Source organism: Bradysia coprophila, assembly GCF_014529535.1.
Source record: "Bradysia coprophila strain Holo2 chromosome X unlocalized genomic scaffold, BU_Bcop_v1 contig_20, whole genome shotgun sequence".
In the NCBI taxonomy this organism is placed as follows: Eukaryota; Metazoa; Arthropoda; class Insecta; order Diptera; family Sciaridae; genus Bradysia; species Bradysia coprophila.
In genome coordinates this window covers 2,718,578-2,732,241 of record NW_023503307.1, presented here as the reverse complement: position 1 = coordinate 2,732,241, position 13,664 = coordinate 2,718,578, and the positions used below count along the sequence as shown (strand labels likewise).

At 35.8% G+C, this 13,664-nt stretch overlaps 1 protein-coding gene across 1 annotated transcript; it reads left to right on the top strand.

Annotated features, from left to right (window-relative positions):
• Nucleotides 1–6,713: 6,713 nt before the first annotated feature.
• On the top strand, nt 6,714–12,169 carry LOC119068936 (glutamate receptor ionotropic, kainate 4-like). The gene is made up of 6 exons (XM_037172800.1): nt 6,714–6,921; nt 7,015–7,074; nt 10,397–10,459; nt 10,560–11,035; nt 11,104–11,657; nt 11,713–12,169. Exons 1-6 carry the CDS (start codon nt 6,714–6,716, stop codon nt 12,167–12,169), a joined length of 1,818 nt encoding a protein of 605 aa, XP_037028695.1.
• Nucleotides 12,170–13,664: the final 1,495 nt, after the last annotated feature.

Below are 13,664 nucleotides of genomic sequence, written 5' to 3'. Positions count from 1 at the left end.
TCGTTTATAAATTCAAAGTTTTACGTTATATTAAAATAGATAATTAAATATTTTGGTTGTGAATTTTGTGTTGTTTTTTTTTTCTCGTGTGTATAATATATCTTTTACTCATTTTTGATCAGTTCAGATGAAACTTGTGCATTTGGCCCAATCAGAATAATCCATTTTGATACACCTGCTAACTGGCCCGTGTCCGTATATTACTCTTACTACACATTGCTTTTGTGTATTAATACAGAATTTTTTTGAAAAGTAATTTTCGGTTAAAAAACGGGTGTTGGAATTAAGTACGGTATTTTTAATGGATATTTTCAAATTAATGAATTTGTAACGCAACTTTTGTGTTAAGGACAGAGATATAGGATATAGGTAAATATTTCCTGTTGCTTTATTGAAATTATAAAATGCAACAAGGAATTTGCATTCATTTTCCGATCGGATTATGATCCTGCGCATGCGATTTACCAAAACATGACGTAAATTATGAAGAGGTCATTGCATTCGCTCATCTTGGCAAAATGCAAGACCGGAAACGTGCTACCTGAAATAGCGGTATATTAATAACTATAGAAGCTGATGATTTAGTGGACAGATATTAAATCGCAGAAAATCATTCTAGTATGCGTCTTTTGTTTAACTGCGAAAACTACAAATTGTCTCTAAGCAAAGCACTTGAAGCAAAAGCGCTTCGAGTGACAGCTGCCAAATAGAGTACTATTTTATATGGACAAATTTCACAGATTTTTTTAAAATGCTAAAATTAGCTTGACACACTGTCCCGTTTTAGTTCTCTATTCAGAGTGCCATTTATGCTTGAAGTGCGTTGCTCTAAGAAAAGTGCAAAGAGTTATAAATTTCTGATTTCTCCAACTTTTCTCATTTCTCCATAACGAGTATATGGAGAAACGAGAGTAGTAAGAGAAGTAAGTAATTTGTAACATGACGGTAATTCTAAATGTGCATGGCTGTAAAAAATTCAGTAATGAAAAAAAACATAAATCACGGCATACAAGTGTGGGGTTTGAAATTCTTTAATAGGTGATTAATTTAAGGTACTCGTGGACAACAGTATTGTAACCAACATTTAACATTTTGTAACAATACACACTTCCAAACCACGGGAGAGTAAAATAAGCCAGGCAGTAGCGGTTGATTTTTGAAAAGTCAAATAAGGGACATAATTTGACAATAAACTCAAATGAACACTGACATAAGTTAATTTTATTCACAAAATATACGGCTGATCCAGGTCCCTAGTCAAATCAAGCGCTCCTGCCTATTTTATTTTACTCTGCTGTGTTCTAAGCCCGGAGAAATGCTACATTGTTAGTAGTGCACGGGATATTTATTCTTTGGGTTTATTGTGTACTTAAGTAAGCCGACGCAATTACAAACATCGTCACTTAGAATTTGAACTGATCAATAAATTTTGGTTTTAGTCATTGGTGCCTCAGCTACTCATCCTTATAAATCACATATTACTCACTTTTCCGCTTTCGGGAATTATGAACTCACAAGATCTGTCATTTTTAAATGGGAAGCAGCTCAATGATTTCCTTGTGAAGCCGCGAAATTTTCATGATACAAGTTAGTCTCTATTGTGTCAAATATTTTTGATCTGGGCTTATGCTTCTCAAAAAGGAGCCTTTCAAAGCTCTAATCTCGGAGCTACGGGTAAAAATGGAAAATGGGTGGATGAGAAGGGGACTCTTAAAATTGATTGGTTTTAGCTTTTTCGCTTTATTGCCATTATAGAAAACTCGTCTGATTTTTTCGTGCAACATGTAGACCGAGGAAAAACCCTGACAGCGAGCTGCACACGAAAAGCAACTAGTTGCACCGGGCAGGAAAAATTTAGAGATTTTCTCCTCTTCGTAGATGTAAAGTGGTTAATTTGAAGGAAACCTGTACACATTATTTTAGACCAAACTTTGCTTGTCACCATTACAAATTAAAGTAAATTCATTAATTGTAGTGATGTATGTCCGCAGGGCTTTCTATCTTTCTTTTCAAGGTTTTTCTTTTGTACAAAAAAAAATAATCGAAAAACACAAGAAAAAAATATTCTACGATAAATACAAATGAGAAAGGACTCATTTCTATATAACAAATTTAAAAAAAAAAATAAAAAAAGAATAATGTCTGTATATGGCACCTGCCTATGTACACGCGCATGCGTAAGTGGAATACTCTACCATCGAAATTATAACCAATGTGAACGTGTGCTTAAAGTCATTAATTTGTTTACAGCATACTGGATACCATGAATATATAGAAATGAGGATTATTAGGTAGTTCGTACTTGTTGATGACATATAATATAACTTTGTATATATAGATAATTCAATTTTTATGTAAATTTTTCAATTTGATGATATGAGAGACGTGGTAAATTACTTAAGATGATGTTTGTTTATAGCAGCAGCGTATCAATTTCCATAACCAGTTACATTTAACTAATACATTAATATTAAATTGAAGCAAATGTAACGAAATCAAAAGTTTTTGTATTCAATTAATTAACTCTATTAATTACACGGGTAAATAAGGAAGAAGCCATTCAAGCTACATGACCCATCGTAAACGCGAAGTTATTTCGAGACGAGGTAATCACAATCCGAACATTGTAGTTAGGGAGTTACAGCGCCTATTATTAGGATCTTTTTTATTAAAGTGGAAATTTCCGTAATTTTAGGAATCTTTCGTATTGCAGGCTCAGCAACATAATCATTACAATAATTTTGTATGACTGAAATCTTTACAAATTTACCCCATTCCCCATCACTTTAATGACATGTAAACCTCAATATGGTCTTCAAACCAGTGATAACGTCTGTAAAATTACACAATTGGTAGTTTGTTGCACCCCTTTCAGAAAGATTTACCTCCCAACAACAAACATGTTGCTTATTTGGACTTGGTGCTATGTTTATTTAACGCACAACAGAACCATTTTCTGAATTAGAATTCACATATGAAATAGCCAGTGGTTACGTTTATCTTAGTGTTAGCCTTAGTATTCGGGTTCATTTATAGTCCTGCTGACAATACAACCAATTCCACATTTTGATCCTGGCTTTTGACACTAATCATCAAAGAAAAGAAAGCGAACTGTTGCCATGTCCACCCCTGAGCGGGCACCAGTCCTGCATCAAATCGCCTATATTAGACAAGAGTATGAAGTATCAATGCACATACCAAACATAAATCAATCAATGTGTAGCGCATCCAAAAAATCTCGTTGTTTGTCTAGAAACGCTCTCATCTTTTCATTAAATAAAATCGTTTTTAGAAAAGATTTTGAATGTGAAACGTAAGAAAAAATCACAATCTCTGAGGCTTGCTTGGTTGGTCGTATTTGATTCGATTTGTTTGTACGTGTCGAACAACGTTTAACGGCCAATAACAACACTGACAAAAATCTACCCTGTTGCAGGTAACTCTGTCTCTAGACAACCTAAAATAGCTGCAACAGCTGGAGCTGCACTCACAAAAGATACAGCTGTAACAGATTACCTGAAGACAAAGTTACCTGCAACAGGAGAGATTTTAAACTATTGTTTGTCACTGAAGAGCCAACGGCTTACGTGACTATCGAACCACGGCTCGATGTATTTCATTGTAAACACGCTCTTAGGAGAGTTGGGTCTCATATCTCGACTAAATCTAGGGTAGACATATGCACACTTAGTAATCGTATTCGGGTTACGTCATACGAGTGTCATTCAGAGTATACATCGTTGTATCCACCAAACACAATGCAAGTACCCAAATTATAAAGCTTGATTGAACTTTAGGCCGTCACAAATGCAATAGATCGAATAGAAAAATTCCATGTGGAATTGTCTGATCCGGATTTTGGTGAACGACTAGTACGTAGCCATGCCATCCCGTCTTCAAATGAGATGAGTTGGCAAAGAAAGTGTTCATAGAAAGGAACTTGAGTTTTCATGAACACATGGGGATAGATACAGTGAAGGCAAGACAGACACGTAGCAGCTGCAAATACTTGGCACACAGTCGGTAGGTCCATTATTTGCTCATACATTGTCGCTACAATTACGTGGCTGGTCCATTATTTGCTATTATACAAGGTTATGAAAAATTGCATGGACCAGGACCCGCAATTAAGCAGCTGATTTTTGGTTTAATAATTTAAACTTATTTACAAATAATTTGCATAAAAAGATAAAATGTGTCTGATAAACCTTTTAATTTTTTATGTCATCAAAATCATATCTCATATTTTCAATATTAAAAGCTTGAAGACATGTAATTATACCTTCTCGAATTACAAAACATATGGCAACGCAATACCGAATATGTGTATTATATAGGTATGGTACGGTAAATATCACCAGCCGATTAAAATACAATTTAACTCTTCTCTCCGACAACAATCACTCAACGGGCGACATTATGTTGTCAATATGAATTTTTTGTCATTAAATTGATAAACAATTAACTGCAGTCTCTGAGTAGCCAATTTTGATGAAAATGAAACCGAAATTCATGATCCACAAACGAAAAAACCAGAAGAAAAAAAAAACTTTAATTGTACACATCGCTAAAAATAAAAGCGAAAACTGTCGTTGTCTCAAAGAATGTGTATAATATACTATATACAACACCGAAAACACGTACTATTAATTTTAACTGCATATTCGGTGCTTTACGCTGATAATGATAATATCTGTCATGCGACTGAGCAATTAGTCTTTTCGAAATATTTCTTCGAGCATAAATTGCACACTTTAAGTTATTTTGACAACTTTCTTGATCCATTCATTCGATGGTTTGGTATATAATACGGCATCAATGAAAAGAATTATTTCTTTTTTTTACGTTGCAGTATCACTTGTGATATTTCAGCAGTTTAAAAAAAAGTCATATTTCCAACGATTCTGGTTCATTTTCTCCAAATTACCCCAAATAATTGCGCATTACATAGCTGCAAGTGATTATACTCACCAAGAATTCATACAATATTACTTTCGTTACACGCATATTGACCGAAGTTAAGGTGATGCAAATGTTTTTCTTTCCGTTTTTTTGTTTCTTTTTTAAGTAAGCAAAACAAAAAAATGTTTTAAAACGAAAAAATTATGACGAAAATTAAATTCACATTGTAATTTTTCAGAAATAAACATTAAAATGTGTAATTTGTACTGAAAGCTTAAGCGTGTGCGGTGAGCTTGACTGCGCATTCGGTGTTTTAAACGCGGGGCATGTGCTGAAAGGGATTCGAACACATAATATTCTCTTTTTTTTGTGGAAGTAAAAAATTATATTTATTTTATGGGAAATGAGTAATTATGTTTTAAGATGATTTATATTTTATTGAAGCGATTTGATTTTTATACATATAGATATATAACAAATAACTCTTCACTCTGTGGTAACGGAGAGCTAACCCGGTAACCCAAAATTAAATTAATTGGTTCAGAGGCAATGGATCCGTATAGATGTGCGTTGAGGTATATAAATCCGCGTCGATTGACCAATTGGTTTGTTATTATAAGATCGTAACAAAATAAAATTACAATTTTGCATTGGGTTGTTCATTGATAACTCACATATCAATATGGTATGAGAGTCGGGTGTGTGTGTGTGTTCCAGTTTGATCATCATTATATTTGAGTTTGATTGCATGTAATTTGTGACGTAAAGATATGGGTCATGTGTAGCACTCATACGGATGGTACATTTTACTGCCGCACGAAAGCTCTGTACACAGGCTAATGAAATGGCCTTTTTCGTTGTTCGCAAGAAATTTCTTTATTCTGAAATTCAGTGTTATAGCTTCAAGGGAAATAATTGTAAATCTCATTAACTCAACTGAGTAAGTACTGAAACACGGGCTTTTTTAAGCGTGTATTTTACACATTGTGTGTAAAAACTTTTTGAAAGTGTGTATTTTACACACTTTTTTGTTCGTAGTAAAAGTGTGTAAAATTACACACTATGCCTAATAAAAAATGTAAAAAATCGACTTATTGCCAAAAAAACTGAGGCTTCATTCCAAACGAAGCTTTATGAGCTTAATCCATTTAACTGATAATTAATATTTTTTAATTTCAAATGAGACACTCGAACCTTACTTCGTTCTTTTAATATTTTCTGTACATTACTGCAAGTCTTTTCGAAAGAATAAAGAGAAAATTGAACAATTGGGTAGAGCTAAGAGTAAAAAAGTATCCAGACGCTCAATACATCGAAGAAATCATCATCGTCCGAAGACGAAAAAGTGGAACAAGCCGTTCCAATTCGCAAAGAGATTCTTAGCGCATTGTGTGAGTGCTCCTTTTGTGAAAAGCAACGAAAGATAAAAGCGAAGCCACGTTCGACGCTGAATTTGTGATTTCAAGTACATATATAGTAAGGAGTAAATTTGGAGCTGCGTTAAATGTGTAATAATTATACACTCTTCAGTCTACGAGTGTGTAATCATTACACATTTTACTCTAAAAAATGAAAAAGTGTGTAATTGCAAAAAGGTATTATACACACTTTTTCGGAAAGTAAGAGTCTAGGAATTGATAGAAAAAAAGTGTGTAAAAACTCAAAAAGCTTAAAAACGCCCGTGTACTGAAACAATATTGCTCGTGTTAATTTTGACAACTTGAAGGTTCTTTTGAATTCCATTGAGAAAAATTTACGAAGAATTTAAAGAATTTAAATTTTTTACGGTGATTAGGAGCAGTTTTAGCGAGATGTTAGATTCTAGTGAACCTGTTACTCGTGCTAGACTACTTGCGTCATCTACAAAAGAATCTTCAAAGTGGCTGCAGGTTGTCCCATCGAGTCAACTAGGTTTACTATTAGATAACAATGCAGCGAGAATTGCTGTTGGTCTTCGTTTAGGATCCCAGTTGTGTGAAGAGTACAAGTGTAATTGTGGTGCTGTGGTTAAGAAGGACGGTTTGCATGGTTTATCGTGCAAATTAAAGATAGGGATTATTGCTAAACACGATTCTGTCAATAATGTTTTTGGTCATGCATTTTCCTCTGCAGGATTTCCCAATATTTTGCAACCACCTGGTATTTCTAGAGACGACGGTAAAAGACCTGATGGTATGACAGTAGTTCCGTGGAGTCATGGAAAATCACTTTTATGGGATGTAACAATACGTGATACTTTGGCTCCTTCATACATCAGTGAATCCTCTAAGAAAGCAGGGTCTATTGCAGATAAAGCGGAGAGATTTAAGCATAATCATTATATACGTTTTAAAGAAAAATATTTATTTACCCCCCTTGCCTTTGAATCATTAGGTTGCATGGGTCCAGAAACAAGGAAATTTATTGACAAGTTGGGATCGTTGATGAAGAGAGCATCAGGGGAGCCACGTTCCAAAGATTATCTGTTGCAGAAAATTTCTATTGCTATACAAAGAGGCAATGCGGCATGTATTCTTGGAACTTTAGGAAGTAATAGAGCGGATGATTTTTATTTATTGTAATATTTGTTGATTGAAAAGATCGTTTTTTTATTGACTGCGCCGTATGCGAGCAGTCTTTTTTTTCGCTTTGAGCTGAAATTTCTTTTTATTTTCAATAAAAGTAAAGATTCTGGAGGAATTTATTAGAAGTATACTGCGGTCACGCATACTCCTCCTCAACAAAAAAGAAGTTTTTCCGAAATGCACCCAAAAACTAATAACGGGTATCGGTTCGGGGACCTTTTGGGAGCTCAGAACAGCATTCAGTAAAATCGGACCAGCTCCTTCCCCATACAAAATTTTTCATTTCATGAAATTTCATACACGCCTCTGAAATCGTTTTGTCACAAAAGTTCGGTGAGTGGACATATTTTGATCGAAGTTAATTTTTCTCTTATAGTCAGAGGTCATACCTTTCTAGCGATACCCCACTCAATGTATTTCATGTGAGAAAAATCACTTCGTTGACTTGAAAATTGTCATGAAGTCGCCAACTCGAAAACAGGCTAAATAGTTAAGACACTCATATTGACTCATATTTTCATATTTTCATATTTTATTTGATTTTGATAGAAGGAACGTAAATAAAACGTTTTTTAAAGATAAATTTATGAAAATGATACTTTACTTTCTTTGATTACTCCGTTTGCTCTATTTTTGAGTAGACGACTTCACGACAGTTTTCGAGTCAACAAAATGATTTTTCTCACATGAAATACATTGAGTGGGGTATCGTTAGAAAGGTATGACTATAAGATAAAAATTAACTTCGATCAAAATATGTCCACTCACCGAACGATTTCAAAAACGATTTCAGAGGCGTGTATGAAATTTCATGAAATGAAAAATTTTGTATGGGGGAGGAGCTGGTCCGATTGTACTGAATGCTGTTCTGAGGTCCCCGAGTCGATACCCGTTATTAGTTTTTGGGTGCATTTCGGAAAAACTTCTTTTTTGTTGAGGAGGGGTGTGCACGATTCGTTATAATTTTTATTTGTCGTGATGTTAATGCCTTTACATCGCCTAATATGCCTTTACATCGCCTAATCACGTAAAGCACAGTACGTACGTGGCTCTAAACTTTTATTAAGACGAATGGAAATACCGCAATCTCCGTCGGGTCGAATTTAGAACCACAGACGTAATAATACTCTAAACGTGACTTTAGAGATTCTATCTGGCTAGATTGTTGTTGTCAACTCAGCAGAAATGTAACGTAACTCATTTATTGCTACGCCGCTTCCTCCATTGTATGAAAGACTGCACCACCTACTCTTCCACTTACACTGTATACGAATCCTTTTCATTGCTATCACATTTTGGTATATTTGTTATGTGAAGTTTATTACTAGTTCATGGTAAGGTTGACATGCAAGCATGTAAAAATTGAGTCGTCACTGTTGTCGTAATATATGCACTTATGCAGTGCCAGCCCAGCATATTTCGTCTCTTAGAAAGAATCTTCTAATCAAGAGAATTTTTTTTAATCACTTACTTGTTGCGATGTCCTGTTACACTAGGATACAGCTCAGCTCATTCGTTTCGAAAACCAATAGCATTGATTAACGGAAAAATAATAAAATTTTATTTGGATATTTTTATCCGAATTCATGAGCCAGTAACCAAACCTTATAGAGATAGTATCTCCATCTAATGTTCTAAAACGATTCGATATTTCAATCAACCGATTAATTATATTTACTGTGATATTTTATGCATGGGCAATAGAGTTATAATAAAAATCATTTGCTTGACCTGCAATAGAAGGGGTATCCAAACGCTTGAGTGCAATTAAATTTGTTGCCAGCGTCCGAAAAACAATATTTGTAAAGTAGAGACGGATTCCTCGACATCACCTCCATAAAACGTGTGTATGTAACTATTTCACCCGTACAAACAAGTATAAGCAACGAACCTTATTTGTTTCCGTTTTTGATATTTTTGTTCAGCCCTATTTCAATCTATAAATCCAAATGTATCTTAAATGACACAATTTTATTTATTTGGTTGGTGACAGTATTCACACTTCTTTGTCCGCTGCCAGTGTAAGGGTACAACTCCAATTTTTCCGAATTTGATCAATCGAGAAGCTCACAATGAAAATCTTGCTGGCAATCATCTTGTGTGTGACTACACTTGATTTCGTTTTATTGCTGAGAAATATACAACCGATCGGTCAAAGTGAAGAGTTCATTGCAGTACTACTAACCTTTACCATCGAGAAGTTTTATGTGAAACAGTGCAACAACGTTTTCGTGTATGGAAATAGGGTGGATCCAGCGCACAATGCAATTTTACAGCAAATGTTCGGTGCGTTGGATAGAAATGTTGCGATAACATGGATTCTGCACGACAGTGATTATTTGGATGGTAACACTGACCGCATGGCCAATATAGTTTTGATTGACTCCTACGAATCATTTCGGTAATTGAATTGACTCGTGCTGTATATCCCACACAGCTACATTTCAGTTTTTCTCTATTTAGTGACTCGTGGGTAACTTTATCGTTTCTCTTGATGAATTTTTCTCGACTAAAGAACAGAGTGAAGTGTTGCAGAAGGCACAGATATTATTGGATCAATGCTTTGTTGTAATGAACGAACTAGTTTTTCTCATCATCCTTGCTTTTGTGTAAAGTGTGTCTAATGCATTCGTTCCAATTGCTGCCACATTTTGCTTAAAGCCAGAAGGTAACATCTAACTAGATTTAGTGGCGCCGAGCAGTTGTCCCCGAAGGTGGGAATAATATTGTGCTCCCCATGAGAAAGATTGTAGCAGAGCATAGCCTCCGTGAAATGAGAGGAGTTCTATCATTTCATTGTGTAGTACCGCCTAGACCAGATTTCTAACATAGGCTTTGGTTAGATGAAGTTCAGAACTGTGCTAACTGTTCGACCTGAAACAAAACACTCTATTCGCTCATATTTTCACTTCATTCAATCAATGTTTTAGAACTGACTGAATTAGGTGTGAGTTTGAATGGCGGAGTCCAGCGTGAAACCATTCCCCGACACGGTATATACAACAAATTAATTATTTTAACTGATCACCAATTCAAGGTCAATTTGGAAGAGCATAACGACAACATCTCTTTTTCATTTTGGATATTACACAGTAGCGCTTACGAAAGTCTACCAACACGAGGATCTGAAAAGTGAACTCAACAAAATTTTTAACGACTTTTGGCAAAGTATGATTGTCAATACAAACATCTTGGCATATTCCGACGACGACAAACAATCCCTTTCGTTGCACACATATTTTCCTTTCGCTGCTTCTCATTGTCGCAAAATTGTGCCAGTCATTTGGGATAGCTTTAAAAGTGACCATTTCGTGCAAAACGAAAAGCAACTGTTTCCATTCAAGACTAACGACTTATTCCAATGTCCACTATCAATTCTTGTGATGCCCTACCGACCTTACATAAGTGTAACGAAAAATGGTTCGAATGGAATTCACGTCTATGGAATCGAATACAACGTGTTGCATGAACTGTCGCAAAGAATGAATTTTCAACACAACTTTTCGTTTTATCCCGGACCACTCGGAATTATACATGACAATGGAACTAGCACCGGACTGTGGAAGTTGGTGAGTTTATAATCCATCAGTGAGGGGGGACACTTAGTGGATATTGTACATAAATATGTTACCAACAGGTTTCAGAAAGAAAATACGATATGGGATCAGCAGGATTAGTTGCAACACCTCTTCCTAGGAAAATATTAAGCTTCACCAAACCGTTTTCATACGATAACGTTGTATTGGTTTTACCGAATCCCACTCCATACAGCGCATTCGAAACTCTGTTCTTTCCGTTTAACTTTACGGCCTGGATCCTCATAGCAATAACGCTTATTATCGGGACTGCAACCATAAAATTGCTTGAATGCAACAGAAAACTGTACTACAAATTCATTGTCGGGACAAGAAATCCGAATCCGTATTTCAATTTATTTTCTGCGTTACTAAATGGCAATGCATTCTACGTACCGAATGGAACTTTGGCTAGATTTCTGCTCATGGTATGGATTCTCACTTCCATGGTCGTTCGAACCATGTATCTGGGGCAATTGTTCACTTTTATCAACATGAACAAAACGGTGCCGAGTGCTGCAAACATTGACGAATTGATAAACAGAAGAATTACAATAACACTGGACGAGGATGGCTACGGTCAATTTTTTAAATTCGACCATCGACTGGCAAAGCTGTGAGTTTTGTCTATTGTTTTCACCGGGAAACGATACAAACTTTCGTAATTTTAGGCTAAACTTTTATAATATGAGTGCCGACACCGGCACCGATTATGATTTCGTTGCTGAATCAGATGCCTACGCCTTGCTAGAAACGCGCCTCGTTTCTGAAACGCTTCGGAAAAGTTCTGAACAACGGCTCAACTTACCCAAACCAAAAACTATCAGAATAATTTCAACTGCCCACGTCATCATGTTACCGCAGCGTTTTTACTTGAAGGACACAATGGACGAGAAAATCACTGAAATGAATGAATTCGGCTTAACATCCGATTGGGATAGACCATTTAAAGAGGCCGCGCTAGTTAACAACGTCGATAAAAGTATTCAACGGAAATTGAATATGTCGCAGATACTTGGCCTGGTGCAAATATGGTTGGGTCTGTTGATCTTGTCGACTGTCGTTTTTATTTTAGAATTACTATGTGACTATTCGGTAAGACATGCCAATGTTGCGCAGACCATTTAGCTGAAATGCATTTTTAATCTTAACTTTGAGTTTTATGCAATTGACTTGTGCTGTAGAGGCTTTCATTCCGTAAATATGCCACAGATTTTAAATTTACGTCATAAGTGCGCTCGAAATTCAGAATGGAAAGTGTGAAGATATAATTGACGCTTCGTTAAATCGCTATATTCGTATGTACGCGTTAAAATATACTTTTTGGTTCATTCGTTTACTTAAAATTCACTGACGTCGACTGTATGTGTATTTGTCGCCACGCAGTATAGGACACTACATCACCTACACTGTACCGATTCACCTTCACTCCTCACCAAATTGCGGGGCTGTAGCTACTAACTAATTTTTCTTTCACCAAATAAAGGACATCCGAGAACTGATCCCAACCCTGAGCAAAAGAACTAGCTACAGCGGCCTTGCATCAAATTTCATCTCATGAATAGTCAACAATCTGCTTACTCTACACACTTCCACAGGTGAGGTTTTGTTCTAAAACTGAGTTTTTTCGACCATCTGGGCAAATAGTCGGGTGCGAGTTGTCCAAAAAAGCCGTTTTGCTCAAATTGAAGTGAAAAGCGATTTTATGGTTGATTATCGTAGATGAATCGACCAGTAGCTCGAATCGCGATGTTGGCAAGCTGGGATCGGCTTGGTTTGGTCTAGGGAGCCGACGTTGCCCAACACTTCTTTTCGCTCTATGAAATTTTGATTTTTGAAAATTTATTTAAAAATTTAAAATGAAATATTTTTGACATGGTTCCATAGGCGACAATATTCCTAATGGTGTCTATTTTATGTTAAAAATAAAAAAAACATTAATTACTTTAAGCATTCCTCGGATTTTCCAGATTTGCACACGTTTTTGTATTGATGGGCGCCATCTTGAATTACAGCGCCACATGCATACTTTTTCAATCACTATCGTATGCAGAAAGGTTCAAGGAACACAAAATTTTTTCCCACTCAATTCGGATCAAAATTCAATTTTATAGAGCCGAAAGAAGTTTTAGCTAACGGCGGCTCCCTGGCCCAGACCAGCTTGACAACATTGCGATTCGAGTTCGTGGCCGACACACCTACGATAATCAACCATAAAATCGCTTTTTACATTCAATATGAGCGAACCAAAAACCGAAGATGTTTGAAAAGTCCTCGATGCTCTCTGCCCTATGACCTAAGTCAAAACTATATTCTATTTTGGCCCTTGTAATATAATACACTATTCCATGTAGACTGCGCAATATGTGCACTGAAGTAATAAAAAAATGTTTACGTAGAATCGGCGAATCAAATGATCCCTTTGCTCTGTTTTTTTTTCCTCTGTTGCAAATTGCAAAACGTTTTTTTCCTACCTTTGAATCGTTCCAGAAACTAATTGTCAATCAACGAGAATACGATCAAATAATTAGCCAAAATATTCGAATGTGTAAATTTTATGTTTTCGTTTTATTTTTTGCTAAAACTAATTACTGTTGCAACGTCAATCCACCTGTGTTGGACC

Excerpts from the sequence above, each read along its gene's own strand:
- LOC119068936 (XM_037172800.1), top strand. The coding sequence starts at position 6,714 with ATGTTAGATTCTAGTGAACCTGTTACTCGTGCTAGACTACTTGCGTCA. Across the intron at positions 11,036-11,103 it reads GCACCGGACTGTGGAAGTTG|GTTTCAGAAAGAAAATACGA; the intron begins GTGAGTTTATAA and ends TGTTACCAACAG. Across the intron at positions 11,658-11,712 it reads GACCATCGACTGGCAAAGCT|GCTAAACTTTTATAATATGA; the intron begins GTGAGTTTTGTC and ends TCGTAATTTTAG.